This window comes from Anguilla rostrata, chromosome 9 (genome assembly GCF_018555375.3).
Source record: "Anguilla rostrata isolate EN2019 chromosome 9, ASM1855537v3, whole genome shotgun sequence".
Lineage (NCBI taxonomy): Eukaryota > Metazoa > Chordata > Actinopteri > Anguilliformes > Anguillidae > Anguilla > Anguilla rostrata.
This window is the reverse complement of record NC_057941.1, coordinates 53,138,707-53,158,542: the sequence shown is the minus strand read 5'-3', so window position 1 is coordinate 53,158,542 and position 19,836 is coordinate 53,138,707. Positions and strand designations below refer to the sequence as shown.

Here is a 19,836-nt window from a genome sequence, read left to right as displayed (position 1 = left end):
CCTGTTCAGTGTCATTTTCACAATGTGATTTGTGTAGATATATTGTCCATTAATAATATTATTTTATGACTTTTTTTATACACATGCTTTGCCAGTAGACATATTGTTTTTGTCTTGTCAATAAATCAACACCAAATTAAATGAAATTGAGCTGAGAGAGGAAGATGGCATAAGGAGATCAAGGGAGGGGGAGAGGGAGATGGAGAGAGAGAAAGTGAGAGAGAGTGAGAGAGAGAGAGAGAGAGAGAGAGAGAGAAGTGAGAGTGAGAATGAAGAGAGAGAGAGAGAGAGAGAGGGAGAATGAACAGAGAGAGAGAGAGAGAGGGAGAATGAACAGAGAGAGAGAGAGAGGGAGAATGAACAGAGAGAGAGAGAGAGAGAGAGAGAGAGAGGGAGAATGAACAGACAGAGAGAGAGACCACACATGAGGGTACTCCACTGGGACGGAGAAACCTTCTGCAGGGGAGAACTTCGAGGCCCCCGTGTTTTTATATACACACCCCCAACACCTCAGACCAGCTGTGTGCAGGTTCAGATTTCCACATAAGAAGGGGGGGGGGGTGCGGTGGTGGGAGGAGGGAGGGGGCGGTGATCTTGTGCTCTTTGAGCGAGGAACCCAATCTGGAGCCTCCTTCAGTAAGGACTGCGCTGGCTCTGTGGGGGGGGGGTTAATATGACCAGTGTAATGGGAGTAGGGCCTGGAGCGTGTCTCCAGCCACAGCCCTCCCTGCTGGCGCTGAAAAGAGGCTCTGAGCTGTGGCTGAGGTCCCCACGTTGTTACCCCTGCTCCAGCGGGGACTCTTAAACGTCTCTAATCTCTGCCACTCCGGCCCTGTGCGGGCGCAGTGTGTAAAGGCCGTGATGAATAATGAATAATTAAGAGCCGCAAAGCCCCTGTGCTCTGCGCAGACGCAATGCCCCTGTGCTCTGCGCAGCCGTAAAGCCCCTGTGCTCTGCGCAGACGCAAAGCCCCTGTGCTCTGCGCAGACGCAAAGCCCCTGTGCTCTGCGCAGACGCAATGCCCCTGTGCTCTGCGCAGACGCAAAGCCCCTGTGCTCTGCGGACGCAATGCCCTGTGCTCTGCGCAGCCGTAAGCCCCTGTCTCTGCGCAGCCGTAAAGCCCTGTGCTCTGCGCAGACGCAAAGCCCCTGTGCTCTGCGCGACGTCAAACCCCTGTGCTCTGCGCAGACGCAATGCCCCTGTGCTCTGCGCAGACGCAATGCCCCTGTGCTCTGCGCAGACGCAATGCCCCTGTGCTCTGCGCAGACGCAATGCCCCTGTGCTCTGCGCAGACGCAAAGCCCCTGTGCTCTGCGCAGACGCAATGCCCCTGTGCTCTGCGCAGACGCTCGCGTTGTAGTGTCACCCCGTCGCCGAGCGGGCTGTAAATAGTGCGGTCTGTACGCTTGCACGTCTGTAAATAGTGCGGTCTGTACGTTTGCACGCCTGAGCGCGTTTCTTTGTATGGATTTGTGAGGACATGTCTTTTGTGTGTGTAGATTTGTGAGGACCTGTTTGTGTGGATTTGAGGACATTGCATTCTGTGTTATGATCTGTTTCTAACCCTATTGTGTGTGTGTGTGTGGGGGGGCGTTGGGGGGGGGTGTGGAGTGGTCAGAGCACATTGTGTGTAGTGTCTGTGCGGGGGTGGGGGTGGGGGTGGTGGGGGGGGGCAGGCATTGTTATATTTGTTTTGGCTTTGATCTCCATGCCAGTTCCAGCTTTTTGCCTCTTCATCAGACTACGTTTACGAATGATTAGCTATCCTGCATCTCTCAGACAAAAACAAACACACACACACACACTCTCACTCACACATACACACTCAATCACTCAGTCTGTCTTACACACACACACACACACACACAGTCAATCTCTCAGTCTATCTGACTCTCTCTCTCACACACACACACACACACCCAGTCAATCACTCCATCTATCTTACACACACACACAAAAAAATCAATCCGTGCCGGATAGTCTGTTGATTGGTGTTTTTCCGTTAAGCAATGCTGAGCAGTGCAGCCAGGCTGGTTATGGCGGCTAATTACCCTCAGCCTGGATGCAGCGCCTAGCCGCTCCACTGACGTGTGTAATTTTACCTGCTTTTAACGCTAACTGCTTAATTGACACCGATCTCTCATCAAACTGGGAAATAATCATTTTCAGGACCAGTTGTCTCGTTTGCCTGTGCGTCTCGATTTTCCCCGTTTATTTCCCCGTCCTTTTCCACAAACGCGGGTTAAATTAATTTTTTTAATGGCTTGCTGTCTGCAGCTATGTTTGTGGTAAATTAAGGAAACTGTTTCCTGTTCTTTATAAAGACGGACGACTCGGGCATCCTGTCCTCAGCGAGCACCCCTGCTCTCTCTCTCTCTCTCTCTCTCTCTCTCTCTCTCTCTCTCTCTCTCCGTCTCGCTCTGATTGATCTCTTCCTAACTGAGCTTTTAGCTGTTATCTGAGTCAGAGCAATGTGCGAATTAATTTTCCAAATTAAATTTCTCTTTTAAAGATTTCTGTGACCCAGAGTTACACCTGGTGGGGAGAGGGAAAAAAGCTCTTCTTATCTCAGCACAGCTAATGCACAGTGTCCTCACAACATCACTTTCAACATGTGAGCGAGGTTATTACCTGGGGAGCTGTCTCCGGGGGGGGGGGGGGGGGGGGGAGGGGGGAGGGGAGGGGGGGAGTGGGGAGGGGAGGGAGAGGAGGGGGGGTGGGGAGGGAGGAGGGGGGCAGTGGGGAGCTCAGGGGAGCTAGTATGTTTCCTAGGGCCTAACAGGGCAGGGGCTCTGAAACATGGTGCTGTGATTGGGCAGGAGTACGGTGGCCTGGGGTGACACAGTGGGGTATTCTGGGAGCACTGCGAGTCGCCATTTTGTCTCCGTGGGTCTAAAGCCTGCTTATCCGGGCAGGGTCACCTCCGTGCTCGTCTGGTCCTCCCGTCTTTTTTGGTTTGAGCGGCAGGATCGTTTTCCCGCCATTTTGGACGCTGAACGACGGGGAAACTTGTGTTCTCTGAGCGGCGCTGATGCATCATCGTCGTAAAAAATCCCAGCATGCACGGCGGCACCTTCAAAGCTGAGCCGGGGGCCGCTGCGATAGCGTCCGGAGCGCGAGGAGCTCGGCGAGGGTTAGGGTTAGGGTGAGGGTTTAGGGTTAGGGTTAGGGTTTTGGGTTTGGGTTTGGGTTTGGGTTAGGGTTAGGGTTAGGGGAAGTGGAGCGCTCGGGCAGTACAGCAGCGCCCTAACGCTGGCCCTCCTCTCGCTCGCCCTCCTCTCGCTCGCTGGCGTCTCGCCCGGCTCCCAGAGCACGCCGAGCTCATGCTCAACCGGTGGTTCCCTGATTCTGTTTATTGAAGTTCTGAGACGTTTGCATTTTCCTCTGAACTGGCTTATCTTCGCTCGGGCTGAAAATAACGTCCTTTTATTCTTTTTCTTTCCTTTTTTTCTTTTGTTGTTTACAGTTTTTTTTTTTTTTGGTTTTGTGGGTTCAGTTCAAAGTCAGTGAAAATTCCGGCGGGAGTTATTCTGTGAAAAAAATGTGATTGTTTTGCAATGTGTGTGAGCACCGGTGTGGGTGTGCGTTCAGACGAGCTCACAAGTCAGGCGCCACATGATCTCACCTGGCCCCACCCGGTCTCACCTGGCCACACCCGGTCTCACCTGGCCACACCCAGGCTTGCATTTCACAGGTGTGGTCAGGACAGGCATGGGGGGACCTGACACACACTGGCGTTGTGAGGACCTGGGGAAGCTTCATGATGAGTAGTGTCTAGATTCCACCCTTTGGCCTTCTGGCCTGCTGAAATCCATGAACGGGGAAAGGTGTGTGTGTGTATGTGTGTGTGTGCGCGTGTGTGTGTGTGTGTGTGTGTGTGTGTGTGTGAGTGAGAGAGGGTGTGTGTGTGAGTGCATGTGTGAGTGTGTGTGTGTGTGTGAGTGAGAGAGGGTGTGTGTGTGTGTGCATGTGTGAGTGTGTGTGTGTGTGAGTGAGAGAGTGTGTGTGTGTGTGCATGTGTGTGTGTGTGTGTGTGTGTGTGGAGAGAGAGAGTGTGTGTGTGTGTGTGTGTGTGTGTGAGTGAGAGAGAGTGTGTGTGTGTCTGTGTGCGCATGTGTGTGTGTGTGTGTGAGTGTGCGTGTGAGTGTGAGAGAGAGTGTGTGTGTGTCTGTGTGCGCATGTGTGTGAGTGTGCGTGTGAGTGTGAGAGAGAGTGTGTGTGCGTGTGCGTGTGCGTGTGCGTGTGCGTGTGAGTGTGCATGTGCGTGTGCAGGCATCTCCAGGATCAGTTGGCTCACAGAACTAAGGCCTTAAAATTGTTGTGATTCTGCTTTTATTAATGAGGCTGTAGATTCCCCTTCATTCCATTCCATTCCCTTGCAGGCGTGTTTTAATGAAAAGCTGTGGCTGTATTATCAGGGGAAAAGAGTTCCACTCCTCCTTTTGTTTTCTGTTCTGATTTAATCGTATTTCAATGCATTTTTAGCTAAGCACATTCACTGTATCCCCGCATACACACACCCACACACACACACACATACACACCCTACCCCTGTAAGCGTGTTTAAACTGCAGTGGTGTGTGAGCATGTTAAGTCTCTGTGTTGGTGTGTAAGTATATTAAGTGTGAAATGGGTGCGCTCATTAATTGTGTCCTCCCTCAGTTTGATTCCTGGGGAGGGCTTTCCTGGGAGACACGGAGCTCTTGCGTTTCCCTCCCTGATAGCTGTGGGTAGAAATGTTAAAATGCAGAAGCTGTGCACCAGTGTTGAATGGTGGGATATTTCATCCAAGGATTTTTTAAAAGTCCCTGAAGCTGTCAGAGAGGCCCCTCGTCCCACAGGTCCCGTGAGCCGCTTTGAGGCTCTCTTTACTGACCCAGAAATGCAGCCAGAGATCCTGCATTCTAATGTCCTCTCCTTACACAGAAACATGTCCCCTTACACACGGAAATGTTTCTGTACAATTCTGTGTGTGTGTGTGTGTGTGTGTGTGTGTGTGTGTGTGTGTGTGTGTGTATGTATGCAGGGTGAGTGTGTGTGTGTGTGTGTGTGTGTGTGTGTGTGTGTGTGTGTGTGTGTGTGTGTGTGTGTGTGTGTGTGTGTGTGTGTGTGTGTGTGTCTGTGGGGTGTGTGTGTGTGTGTGTGTGTGTGTGTATGTATGCGAGGGTGAGTGTGTATGCGTGTGTGAGTAGTGTATGTGAGGATGTGTAAACGCGTGTGTGAGGAGTGTGTGTGAGTAGTGTGTGTGAGGATGTGTGCATGCGTGTGAGTAGTGTATGTGAGGATGTGTGTGTGAGTAGTGTGTGTGAGGATGTGTGTGTGAGTAGTGTGTGTGAGGATGTGTGTGTGAGTAGTGTGTGTGAGGATGTGTGTGTGAGTAGTGTGTGTGAGGATGTGTGTGTGAGTAGTGTGTGTGAGGATGTGTAAACGCGTGTGTGAGTAGTGTGTGTGAGTAGTGTGTGTGAGTAGTGTGTGTGAGGATGTGTAAACGCGTGTGTGAGTAGTGTGTGAGGATGTGTGTGTGAGTAGTGTGTGTGAGTAGTGCACAGCTCATGAATGGGTGAGTAACAGCAGTAGAGGCAGACGGGGAGTGTTCAGCCTGGAGCCCTTTAAGCTGCGCATGTTGCTTAACGCTGTTCACGAGGAGGTTGCCCACAGCGGTACCTGCACACGCATGCACAGGTGAACACGCACACACACACACGCACGCACGCACGCACGCACACACACACACACACACACACACACACACACACACACACACACACACACACACACCACACACACCCCACACCACACACACACACACACACACACACACACACACACACACACACACACACACACACACACACACACACACACACACACACACACACACACCACACACACACACACCACACACACACACACACACCACACACACACACCACACACACCACACACACACACACACACACACACACACACACACACCCGGGATCGTAATCACTTAATGAGACGTGATTCTGGGAAGGCGACGATGATCCTCCGCTCTTCCCGGCCCCCAGGTGTGTCCAGGTGTGGCGCGCGGTGTTCCGTCTGCGGCTGCCCGACTGCTTCCGTCTGCGGCTGATTTATGGAGACGACTCATGCTTCAGGTTTTATGTGTCAGATCAACCTGGGCCCAAACAAGCCTCACTTATCCCGTGTTGTGCCAGTTGAGATTTGTTTGTGCACTTGTGGCGTGTGTGTGTGTGTGTGTGTGTGTGTGTGTGTGTGTGTGTGGTGTGTGTGTGTGTGTGTGTGTGTGTGTGTGTGTGTGTGTGTGTGTGTGTGTGTGTGTGTGTGTGTGTGTGTGGTGTGTGTGTGTGTGTGGTGTGTCGTGTGCGCAGCGCGCGCGTGTGTTTTCCGCATTCCCACGTTCGCGCTGTAGTCTTGGGGTTCTGCAGAGTCGCACATCGCAGGGATCATGCAAACAGGGATTATCCTTTTCTCCGCGAGCCTGCTTCTCCCAAGCGCTCTCGTAAAATCAATTTGCCTTGTGCAGAAATGGCGTTTTCCGGTCTGAGGGAAGAGACAGGGTGCATTGTGGGATTTCAGCTCAAGGCCACAGTTTGTGTGTAATAACTGAGTGTGTAATAACTGAGTGACTCACACTGTGTCTGATACGCTCCTCAACATCTCACCACACTGTCTGATTCTGAATCACAACAATCCCAATCCCACCTGTTCCACCTCTCCGGTGTCGTCTCTTCTGCATTTATTAATCCTCTTCTTCCTCTCCTTAATCTCTCTCTCCCTCATCTCTTTCTCTCCCACTCTCCTTCCTTCTCTGTCTCCCTCCCTCTCTGTCTCTCCCCCTCCCCCCTCTCTCTCTTCTCCCATCCCTCTCTCTCTCTTTCTCTCCCTCCCTCTCTCTCTCTCTCTCCCTCTCCTCCCTCCCTCTCTCCTGGTGCCACTCCTCTCTCCTGGTGCACTGGGGGCTCAGTCTCACCTCTTCCTCCCCTCCCTCTCTCTGGTGCACTGGGGGCTCACTCTCCCTCTCTCTGGTGCACTGGGGGCTCAGTCTCTCTCTCTCTCTGTCTCACCTCTTCCTCTTGGGGGGTTTGGCTTCTTTTTTCGGCTGGATTGTGGTTATCAGGCCTGTGCAGCCTGCAGCACCATCAGCTCTAACTGCCCCCCCCCCCCCAACTGCCCCCCCCAGCACACCTCCCCACACAGCCCCCAACACCCACCTCCCCATCTGCCCCTCCAGCACACCTCCCCACACAGCCCGAACACCCACCTCCCCATCTGCCCCCTCAGCACACCTCCCCACACAGCCCCGAACACCCACCTCCCCATCTGCCCCCCAGCACACCTCCCCAAACAGCCCCCAACACCCACCTCCCCAGCACACCTCCCCAAACACCCACTCCGTACCCCCTCTACAGCCCCTCTCTCCTGCCTGTGTCCAGGGAAGGGGGGGATGGGGGGGCGGAGGGGTGGTCAGCTGCAGTGGTTTAGGTGGTGCAGTGAGATGAGAGGAAAGGTGGAGATGAAGGGGAGAATGGGGAGGGGGGAGGGTAGTCTGCCCGTTTTAGAAAGAGAGGGAACGAAATGAAAAATGAGGTAGGAGGAAGGAGTGGTAGAGCGAGAGATCAGGGGTAATGCTGTAGAGGAGGGAGGGGGGGCGTGAAATTGAGGGTTACTGACGGAGGGGAGGAGGAAGGGAGGGAGGGCAGGATAGAGAGATGAAAGGAGGTAGAGACTGAATCGGGAGGCTAGATGAGGTCATTCTCGCCTCATCCTGGTAGGCGGATTGCAGGATTTGTGTGATTTAAAGAAAATTCTCTGTGATGAGCCTGTGCCCCCCCACCCCACCCCCACCAGGCTGCTCTGGGTACGGCCAGAAGCTTCCAGAACATTTCTGTGAAATGATCAGCCAGCCCAGCATCTATTTATATACGTTTTTTTTTTTTAAAAGAAAATATAAGAAAAACTTCTGTGTGGTCAAATGAGACAAAAGTGAGTTTACAGTCTGCAGCCGAACAGCAGGAGCGTTTAACAGGCCTGCAAAACCACCGGCAGCGCTGTGGTCCAATCACTGCGCAGTTTAACGAGAGAGCCAGCGCTGCGGTCCAATCACTGCGCAGTTTAACGAGAGAGCCAGCGTTCCTGTTCGGGATGAGGTGGGGAGGGGGAGGGCTGCAGAAGGGAATTGTGGGTATTGGAAAGCGGGGGCCATTTTACAGGTTCAATAAGAGGCAGACAGAGTTTCGAGCCCCGCTGAGTCTGTACGCTCAGCGCTCGAACCCGAGTCCGTTTGGGGAAACCCCTAAAAGCTTTTTACAGGTCCCGTAACTGCCTGTGTGGTTTCCTAATGAACAGGGAAGCGGGGCCCAGAGTGACTGAGGACCGTTTAACGGAGCTCTTTAAACGGGCTGTGCTGGGGCGGAGGGGGAGGGAGGAAAAGTCCATCTTTCTAAAGTTCTGAAAAAAAAGGAAATGAATTCATTTCGGCCCGACGGGGATGCTGGTGCTGAGGGCTCCATCTGAGCCGGGGCGGGGTAATTCTGTTAAGGGCCAGATTAAAGAGCTGCAGCTGTTCCTTACAGGCTGCGGGGAGATAAGTGTGTGCGTGTGTGAGTGTGTGAGAGAGAGAGGGAGTGTGTGTGTGTGTGTGTGTGTGTGTGTGTGTCCGAGAGTGAGGGAGTGTGTGTGAGTGTGTGAGAGAGAGAGAGGGAGTGTGTGTGTGTGAGAGAGAGAGGGAGTGTGTGAGAGAGAGGGAGGGAGTGTGTGTGTGTGTGTGTGAGAGAGAGAGAGAGGGAGTGTGTGTGTGAGTGTGAGAGAGGGAGTGTGTGTGTGTGTGTGTGTGTGAGAGAGAGAGAGAAGAGAGAGAGAGTGTGTGTGTGAGTGTGAGAGAGAGAGGGAGTGTGTGTGTGTGTGTGTGTGTGTGTGTGTGTGAGAGAGAGAGAGAGGGAGTGTGTGTGTGTGTGTGTGAGTGAGAGAGTAACTGTGTGTATGTATATGTGTGTGTGTTTTTTGTGTTTTTACCCTGTTCCCACAGTATTTCCCCAAATCTCTCTCTTCGCTCAGATGTGGATGGTTATTTATGTTGTGGGCTGAGTGTATTTGGGGCGGGGGGGGGGGGGGGGGCAGGCAGGCTGGGCTGAGAGAGAGAAGCACACAGGCCCTGTAGCACAGCTGTGCTGATGCTAACATGCACTGAGCTGTGCTCTCTGTATCAGCGTGGTGATCCTGCGCCTGTTTCAGACTGCGTTCAACTAGGGGTCTTCAGACCTCTCAAAACGGCAACAAACGCATACTCAACCGTACTGAACCATACTCAACCGTACTCAACCGTACTGAACCATACTCAACCGTACTCAACCGTACTGAACCATACTCAACCGTACTCAACCGCTCTGAACCATACCGAACCATACCGAACCATACCGAACCATACTCAACCGTACTGAACCATACCGAACCATTCTGAACCATACTGAACCGCTCTGAACCATACTGAACCTCCTTGGACCACACTGGGACCATACTCATTCATATTGAACCGCACTGAACCATACTCAGGCATACCAAACTTCACTGGGGTATTTTGCACCATAGTGTGCCATTCTGTGAACCATAATGAATTGTACTGTACACCACACTGACTTGTGTACTGAAACACAATGAAAAACTGTGAACCCGATTGGACGGCACCTTGTACTGTTAAGGACCGCACTCTGACCCTCTGTCCTTTCTCTCAGAGATCCTGATGTACACCAAGACCGAGACCTCCGACCTCAAATGGACCATTCACCCCCGTGAGAATCCCCAGGTGTGTCCATACCACCGTCCATCCGTTCGTCAGTCTGTCTCTTGCTGCATTTAGATGGCTATCTCTCTCTCTCTCTCTCTCCGTCAGTCTCTCACTGTCTCAAACCTACACATTCTAACTTCTGCCTTCTCTTCCCCTCTTCCGTTATTCAGTCCTTCCTTTCCTCTCTTTTCTTTATCGTCACATCCTTCCTGGCTTGTTCTTTCATCCCCCCTTCCTTCCCCTCTTCTCTCCTCTCCTTCATGTTCATTTCTTTACAGTGTTTTTTTTACCGAGCTGTACTGTTCCCTTCAGAATTTAGCTTCTGTCCCATTTCAGTTCTCTCAATTCAGGAAATTAAATTCACAAATTAAAAAATTGTAAAATGGGTCATGATTTTACACGGTTTGCATCGTCTCTTTATGAAACGGGTTCAAACCCTTTAAGGTGTGAGATCACAAATACATGATTAGAATGTTCTTAACTGAACATTCTAATGGTGATGTCACAATCAGGACTGGTATTTGAAAGCAGTGGAGTTCTAGAACACCGGCTTAGAATTTTGGGGGGAAAAAACATTCAGAAATAAACCTGCTCTTCAAAGGGTAAAAATCCACTTCCTGAATGGGGTGAATTGAGAGAACTCACTCCTTAAACCTGGCAGCTGTGAATGATTCTCCGTCCCCAAAGACTAACTCACCCCAAACCGCTCTTTTCCCCTCCCCTCTTTTTCCCCACCCACTCCTGTCTCTTCCCCACCTGTTCTTGCATTGGTCCTACCCCCTGTCTTGGCCACACCCCTTTTTATTGGCCCCACCCATATATTGGCCACACCCCTTCTTGTATTGTTTCCCCCTCCCCCCCATCTTGGCCCCACCCCCCTCTGCTATTGGTCCACCCCCTTTTCTGGGCCATCCCCTTTTCTGGCCAGCCCCTCTATTGCCCCCACGACCCCCTCTGCACTGGCCCCGCCCCCTGTGCCAGTGGGAGGAGGTGAGTGGCCTGGACGAGGACAACAACAGCGTGCGGACCTATCAGATCTGCCCGTCGGACGGCGCAGGCAGCCTGGGCAGCCATTGGCTGCGCAGCACGCTGATCCAGCGGCGCGGGGCGTGGCAGGCCTACGTGGAGCTGCGCTTCACCATGATGGAGTGCTCCTCCCTGCCCTCCCACCACCGCACCTGCAAGGAGACCTTCAACCTGCTCTACTACCAGGCCGACTCCGACGAGGCCACGCCCGACCACCCGTCCTGGATGGAGAACCCCTACGTCAAGGTGAGCGACAGGGCGTACTCGCCTCTTACTAGGGCTTTACACAAAGACAGCCTACGTCAAGGTGAGCGTCAGGGCGTACTCACCTCTTACTAGGGCTTTACACAAAGACAGCCTACGTCAAGGTGAGCGACAGGGCGTACTCGCCTCTTACTAGGGCTTTACACAAAGACAGCCTACGTCAAGGTGAGCGACAGGGCGTACTCGCCTCTTACTAGGGCTTTACACAAAGACTTTACACAAAGACTGTAAAGTTTACTTACCGTTTACTCTGACTTTACACTGACACAGGCCTGGTCTTTCTCACACACTGTGCGCACTGAGGTGAATGTGGTTTTACTCGTCCCTTATTCACTTAAATTCAGTTCAGTAGAACTGTGTTACGACCTCTAAATGTAACTTAAACTATATTAAGTTTACAACGAGGTCTTGGACTGTATATTAGGTTTACAGAGATGAGTCTTATTCTCTATAATAAGTTCACACAGACGAGTACACTGTATATTTTTATATTATCTCTCCTGCCCTAAAGGGCCAGTAAAGTAAGGGCAGGTCAGCTGACTCCAGTCTCCCCGCAGGTGGACACGGTGGCGGCTGACTTCCTGTTGCGTAAGGACGGGGAGAGGAAGTTCAACGTGAAGACGCTGCGGCTGGGCCCGCTGACGGCCCGCGGGTTCTACCTGGCGTTCCAGGCGCAGGGGGCCTGCATGGCGCTGCTCTCCGTGCGCGTGTTTTTTAAGAAGTGCCCTGCCATCACGCGGGCCTTCTCCTCCTTCCCCGAGACCGTCCCGCGGGCGCTGGTGCAGGAGGCGCAGGGCGTGTGCGTGCCCAACGCCGCCCAGCGGCCCGCCAAGGCCGCCGCCCCCCCGCGCATGTTCTGCGGCGAGGACGGCCAGTGGGTGGGGCAGCCCACCTCCACCTGCACCTGCCTGCCGGGGTACCAGCCCGTCGCCTTGGACGCCAGCTGCCACGGTGAGCGACTCTGATGCAGTGTGGGGTTCGGGGGGTAGGGGTTTAGGAAGTGGGGCACCTGGGGAGAGGGGGGAGGAGAGGGGGTGGTATTTAGAAGTGGGGCACCTGGGTGAAGGGGGGTGGTACTTAGGAAGTGGGGCACCTGGGGAGAGGGGGGAGGAGATGGGGTGGGTATTTAGGAAGTGGGGCACCTGGGTGGAGGGGGGCCTGGTGTAATGATTAAGATAGGCTGAATGGTACAGAAATGTAGTGAGGGGTCTATCAGTGCACATAATCGAAATGGGTTGGGCAGGTTACAGTCTGAGGGAGTTAAACTAGCTGGTAAAATAGCCGGTCTGAGTGAATAAGTCTGTTCAGGTGAATCTTTGAGGGTTGAGAGTCTGGACAAACACACACACACACACACGTGCACACACACACACCCTCAGCAGTGCCAGAAGGCCGCTGTCCTGCCACGCCCCTGCCCTGGTGCCAGGCAGCGGTTAGGCGGGTCTCTTGCCGGACCAGGTTGGCGGTTTTAACGGCGATCCCGCCGTGGTGCTGCTGCAGCGGTTGGCTCCCGTGAGGAGGCAGCCTGATTGGCTCCCGTGAGGAAGCAGCCTGATGCTCTGCGCCAGACTGTACGCACCGGGCTGGAGAGGGGGAGAGGAGGAATGCGTGCCTCCTGTGTCAGAGAGATAAAAGAAAAGAGGGAGTGAGAGAGAGAAAAATGCAGACACTTTTCCATTGAGATGATTTTTATGATATGATATTCTTCAGTTGTCCCCCCCCGCCCGCACACACACTCACCCACACATCCACACACAGATACGCACACACATATAAGAGGCTGTTTAGGCCATAAATCATACTTCCTCTCACAGGCACACACCATCATCGAGAATAGTTGTATTTGTGAGAGAGAATAGTAGTGTGTGACTGAGAATGCGTGTGCGTGTGAGAGAGAATAGTAGTGTGTGACTGAGAATGCGTGTGTGCGTGTGAGAGAGAATAGTAGTGTGTGACTGAGAATGCGTGTGTGCGTGTGAGAGAGAATAGTAGTGTGTGACTGAGAATGCGTGTGCTTGTGAGAAAGAATAGTAGTATGTGTGAGAGTTTGAAAACTGGAAGGTCGTTTGAAGGTTTGATTGCAACTGGAGGCAGTTTAAATCACCAGTTCCTGATTGGCTTACAGCCTTTTCACAGACAAGGCCCGCCCCCTCTCAGGGGCACCTCAGAAGTCCAAATTGACAGGGAGCTCTAAATCAAGCTAGTTTGAATAACACAGCTAGTCTAAATAATACTTTAAATTCAGCCAGTTTTGTTAATACGATTTCAAGGTGTATGGCCATTGTGTGATTGGATGAGGTCTCAGATTTGTCAGGTCACATAACACCTTTACCTGTAGACCCACCCCTCTGAAAATGGGGTTGCTCTGCTGAGAGTAGAAACCCCAATAATGACCCCCCCCAGGGGGGAGAGCTGGGGGTGGGACCCGGTCAGCAGGGTCAGCTTACACTGCCTCTGAAGTTTTGGGGCTAAATGTTCTGGACCCGCCCAGAAAAGTAGTTGGGGGGGGTCTACAAGACAAAGAGTCCTCACCGTAGGACAGGAGGGATTGCACAGGGGAGGGGGGAGGAGGAGAGGAAAGAGGGATGATCCTCACTGGAAGGATGTAGGTTCACTTACCAGGGATCTCCTCACACAGACACACACAGACACACACAGACACACACAGACACACACAGACACGCACACGCACACACTGCCATAGCCGGTCTTTATAAACCCGTCCTGTCAGCTTAAATCTGTTTCCCCATTTCTGTTTCTCCTGTTCTGGAAACCAGGGCAAAACCTAGCTAATAAATTAATAAAAAATGTAAATAAATAAATAAAACAAATCTTTCTTTTCTAATTTTAGTAAGGCTCCTGTCAGCTGAATGTTGAACTGTTAATTTTAACGTTTAGGTCTGGACACCTTCCCCAATTAAAAGGAAGTTAATTATTTCACTGGTCCTCCGTCCAGTCTGCCCGCCCCCCCTCTTGCTGTCTCTCTCCCCTTTACACCAGCTGCCACCCCCAAAGCCACATCTGCTGGCTGTCTTGCCTGGCCTGTGTGGACCGGCAGGAGGGGGCACTTCTCCCATCTGCTGCGTTAGTCATCCTGACTAACCGGAGAGAAAATCTTTCCGTCTTCTCCTCCCTCCCTTCTCTCTCTCTGAATGAGGGATTTATGAGACGGGGAGACAGGGAGAGAGAGAGATATTCACCACTAAGCATTGTGTAAATCTGTTATTTCCCACAAATTGACTGGTGTACACAGGAGTACATACACACACTCACGTGTGGGTGTGAGGATATGTTGGGGTCACATTCCAGATAGTGTGTCGTGAGACCTCCCCACGGCCCCACGCGCGCGCACACACACACACACACACACACACACACACACCTCTGAAAATGTAAACCCCTCTCTCTGTGATGGATGCATTATTGTGTCGCTGTGGGTAAACTCAGTCCCCCCCCCCCCCCCCCCCACACTGTTAAAGCCGATAGAGGGGGGGGTGTTTAGTCTCTCCGCTCTGTCTGTCAGCGAGGCGACACTTCGCACAAACCTCCTTTAGAGTCGCGCTGACTCTTTTAAAACTTCCCCCCGTCCTCTCTGCTTTTTACGGTGTAAACTTCTCTGAGTTATTTTCTACCTGCAGACAGGCAGTGAGCTGTAAGCCTGTTTTCCCACACCAGTAAAAGAGAGGATATATGCTGCACTTTGCTTAACCTCACCCCCCCCCCCCCCATGCCCCCACCCTGCCGCTGCTGGCAGAGACGGGTAGAGATCGTGCCAAACACAGCACACACAACAAGCTGCTGCATAACATGACCGTACTGTACAATACAGAATACACACACACCCTCATACTGATACACACACACACATACACACCCTCATACTGATACACACACCCTCATACAGATACGCAGGCAGATAATGTGTGTGTGTGCGTGAGAGACAGAGAGAGGGATAGAGTGTCTGCTTGCACCTGTAAATCTATATAGTTATATTTACATCAGTAGTATCTGAAATTTTAATTTGGCAATGTCATGCCAATAAAGCTTTAATTACACTTCAAAATATTAAATAATAATAATTATTGTTACTTTTATTATTCTTATTAAGCAATGAAGCTAATAAGAATAACGACCCCAATAACCAGCTCTCTGTCTCTCTCCCCCTCTCTCTCCCTCCCACCCTCTCTCTGATCAGTTAACTCAGCGTTTATTATTGTGGAAATTGGCAGACACGAAAAAGAGGATAGAAAGTTTTGTGCGGTAACTGCTTAACAAAGGGAGGCTATTAATACGGTCTGGGAAGGGAAGCTGCTGTTGAATTGTAATGAAGTCACCGTGCCCTCGGTTCGGGCTGACGCGGGGCTTTTTCGCGCCGTCCTACGGCTTCCTGTGTAACACAGTTAGCGCCTCTGTTTTATCTTCGTTTTTTTTTTGAAGAAAGAATTGTTTGGTTAATGATGAATGTGCTCCGGGTTGTGGGAAAAGCTGACGGCAGTCTTTTTGAAATCTGGACTCAACCCCCCAGTCGGACTCCGCTGGGCAAACAACGAGAAGTGTTGTGGGCTACTGTTATCGAAAAAGCAGCTATAAACAGTAGCAAACCCATATTTTCCAAGTGACAGGCGTGAATAGGCTACACTTCCCAAAGTCACCGTAAAAAAAACGAAGCTACGAGCATGACAGAGGACACGATGGCTTCTCTGTTCTTGTGCAGATATGCCACTACATCGGAAACGTGCATCTTGCGACTCTTAATTCAGTTTTGAAGCCTTGTCCTCGAATTCACATTCAACAAGATGCACTGGGCTTTGTATTTTTGTTTGTTTTGGATTTGTTTGTTTGATCCGTTAAGTGTTTTACTCCGGATTATCTGTTAGCGCTCACGCAGCCTTACTGTCTGATATCGAAATCCAGCTCTGTGCTGCGTACGCCCTCGCGCAGCCTAGAGAGCGCTTTCTTTTCCTCACTACCAGGGAGCGCCGTCCTCCCACGTGCGATAGACCTGTGCGCGAGGGCTAAGCTACGCGGCTAACTGCTCAGACACGGGCGCTAAGGAGGAGGGGGGGAGTATTAACACCACAGTCAGTTCAAAATATTATTTACAAATTATTCTCTACACAGATAATTGTAGGTGAATAGCCTGGTTTATGTTCCCCTCGGGTCTGCATTTTTCTCAGAATTGACCTCACAGGACATACGGGATGAAAACAAAAAATGCTCATTACCAGATGTTTATTTTTGACCTTTTTATATTTTATTAAAAGTAAAATAAAAACATAAATCACAAAAGGTGTTTGAAAAGAGGTAAACGTGCAGAAGAGCAAGGTAGTATTTGTGTTTGTGCGCGGCTCGTGTCCGCGAGCTGGCAGCGGCTCCGCAGAGACACATCCGTTTTCTTAACGGTCGTTTGTGTGTCTTGAATAACGCGGATGGCTTTTGCGCGGTACATCTCGTTTCTGTGTGTCTTTTGGCCGCCGTTTATGTGAGGGATGAATTTTGTCCAGTTTTGGGGTGAGTTACTGAGGTGTCCCCCCTTTTCCCGCAGAGTGTCCGGTGGGGTGGTTCAAATCTGGACCAGGGGCCGGTCAGTGCTCCCTCTGTCCGGCCAACAGTCACTCCGCCAGCGCTGGTGCAGCGTCCTGCGCCTGTCGCCCCGGTTACCTCCGCGCCAGTTCGGACACCCCTGAAACACCCTGTACAAGTGAGTCTCTCTCTCTCTCTCTGACTATCTCATTCACACACACAAACTCACAGTCTCTCTCACTCTCTGATGCGTACACACATTCTCTCTCTCTCTCTCTCTGTCCATCTCAATCACATGCACACTCACACAGTCTCCCTCTCTCTCTCTCACCCATGCACACAGTCTGTCACTCTCTCTCAGTTCTTGATTGAATTACTGAATTCAGATGATTTAATTCCAGTCAAGCCATTTCAGTTATGCATAATTTGCGGGACATTCCAGACCAGCTGCATGCGATATAAAGAGTTTTTACAGACCAGAGACTTCTGTTCCTGAAAGAACATGGTCAGAATTCGAAAACAGCCCACTACTATATTTCAGGGGAGGACATTATCATATTAAAGTACCAGAAGTACATAAAGGTACCAGTCATTCTTCACCGTTCTGCAATACAGGAGCCCCGCCCCCCCATCCCCCCGTGAACAGCCCCCCCCCCCCCCATCGCTGGTGTAGACTGCTTAATTTGGCCCAAGACTCAGGGGACTGGCCCTTAGTTTATAATGGACCACTATAGTAGGGCTGTGAATCTTTCATTCTCCCTCCCTCTCCCCCTCCCTCCCCTCTCCTTCTTCCCTCTCTCTCTCTACTTCTCTACCTCTCCCCTCCTCTCCTCTCCTTCTTCCCCTCTCTACTCTCTACCTCTCCCCTCCTCCTCTCTCTTCCCTCCTCTCCTCTCCTCTCCTCCCTCTTCCCTCTCTCTCCCTCTCCTCTCCCCTCCCTCTCCCTCTCCTTCTTCCCCTCTCTCTTTCTACTTCTCTACCTCTCCCCCTCCCTCTCCTCTCCTTCTTCCCCTCTCTCTCTCTACTTCTCTACCTCTCCCTCCCTCCCTCTCTCTCCTTCTCTCCCCCCTCTCTCTCTCTCTACTTCTCTACCTCTCCTCCCTCCCTCTCCTCTCCTTCTCTCCCCCTTCTCTCTCTCTACTCTCCCCTCCCTCTCCTCTCCTTTCTCCCCCTCTCTCTCTCTCTACTCTCTACCTCTCTCTCCTCCCTCTCTTCTCCCCCTCTCTCTCGCCCTTTAATTCAGTAGAACAGTGAGTAACGGTTGAATATGTTCCTGTGATTCTGTGTATCACGGTCCTGATAGGCCTGTAAGTAGCTCTTAATATAACTGTCCGCCAAATGAATGTAGAATAATAATGGCGGCGGCATCATAACACACAATAAAGGGATTAAATGGAAAGTAAAAGACGTGTTTTATGTGCGTGGGCCCGCGGAATCTCAGCCGGGGTGTAGCTGCAGCGGGTAACGGTGAAGAATGTGTCTCTAACTCAAATCCAGATCTGCACCGGCCCCAGCTCTTGTGCAGCGGGGCTGGAGTCCATATAAACAGCAGGTTTAGTAAATCATGGAGGAGAGACTATAGCGTTTATACACAAGAACAATAAAGAAAGGAGTGCTGTCCTCTCCTTCCCTCCTCCGTGTCCTCAGTCTGCCTCTTTCTCACATTCTCTCTACCGCTCTATCCTTCTTTTCTGTTATCCATCCATTCTCTATTCTCTATTCTCTGGTGCCACTCCTCCTCCTCCTCTTCCTTCTCCTCCACCTCCTCTCTCTCTCTCTTTGTTTAACAGTCTTTCCCAGCAGAATGAGAGGAGGGTAGCAGAAGAGAGAGCAGATGGTGGAGGACATGTTAGAACCTTCATCTCTCTGTCCTTCCCTGACCCTGTTCCGTCATCCCCCCTCTCCTCATCCTCCCTCTGTCCACCAGCACTCTCTTCTTCCTACCAGCACTCTCCTCTTCCTCTCTCTCCTCATCCTCCCTCTGTCCACCAGCACTCTCTTCTTCCTACCAGCACTCTCCTCTTCCTCTCTCTCCTCATCCTCCCTCTGTCCACCAGCACTCTCTTCTTCCTACCAGCACTCTCCTCTTCCTCTCTCTCCTCATCTTCCCTCTGTCCACCAGCACTCTCCTCTTCCCTCTCTTCTTCCTCTCTCTCCTCTTCTTCCCTTTCCTCTTCCTCCCTCTTATCCTCCGTCTCCTCTTCCTCCCTCTCCCCGCCAGCGCTCTCCTGTAGGGGGTGTGGCCTCCTGTTCTCGCTATCAGTCCTCAGCTTCTCGTTTGAAGTTAAAATTTTAAGCGGGATGTGGGGGGGGGGGGGGGGGGTTTACTGAGCATGTGTGGGGGTTGAAATTAAAGATTCGCCTTATCGGCGTTTTGGCATTAAAGTGGATTTTGGGGGTGTTTTAAATCCCCTCAAATCCCCTTCCCCCCCGGGCTTCGGTGTGTGATGTCACTTCCCTCCCCCCCCCCCCCGGTATTCCTGTGATGATGCGTGGTGAGCATGTGCACGAGCACCACCATGTTTTCATTTGGGGAGCAGTTACTTAATGCAGCATACAAATGCATTTCTGGGGTAATTTGTTGTTCATGTGGGTGTTTGCGGGGAAAATGTGATTATTTTGCGTTGAAGCAAAAGTGATAAATTAAAAATGTGCCGCTAAATCTGGCGTCTAAGTTAGCGATGCTGGCAACATTAGTTTAGCACAACAAATTATGAAACGATGGCAAAGTCAGACATGAAACAAGTAACAAGAGCCTGGGAGACAGATCCACGCTTGCACGCATGCACACACACTCACACACTCACACTTCACACCGACATGCACACCTCACACACTCACATACACACACATCACACACTACACACTCACCCTCCACACAACAACATGCACATACCTCACACACTCACATCACACACTCACACACACTCACACACTCACCTCCACACACATACACACACTCACACACACTCACACACTCACCCTCTCACACACATACACACACCGCACACACACTCACACACTCACCCTCTCACACACATACACACACCGCACACACACTCACACACTCACCCTCTCACACACACTCACACACTCACACACTCACCCTCTCACACACACTCACACACTCACCCTCTCACACACATACACACACTCTCACACTCACACACTCACACACACACTCACACACCTCACACACACTCACACCTCCACACACTCACCCTCTCACCACACATA

General features: G+C 51.6%; 1 protein-coding gene across 2 annotated transcripts in view; it reads left to right on the top strand.

Moving 5' to 3' along the window:
• Positions 1-19,836, top strand: part of LOC135264200 (ephrin type-B receptor 4a-like) — a 40,523-nt gene that overhangs the window by 8,828 nt on the left and 11,859 nt on the right. For both annotated transcript variants that reach the window (XM_064352937.1, XM_064352936.1), the window contains exons 2-5: positions 9,734-9,804; positions 10,768-11,058; positions 11,634-12,027; positions 16,622-16,777. In XM_064352937.1, coding sequence (XP_064209007.1) covers positions 9,734-9,804; positions 10,768-11,058; positions 11,634-12,027; positions 16,622-16,777 — 912 coding nt within the window. The remainder of the gene's footprint in view (positions 1-9,733; positions 9,805-10,767; positions 11,059-11,633; positions 12,028-16,621; positions 16,778-19,836) is intronic.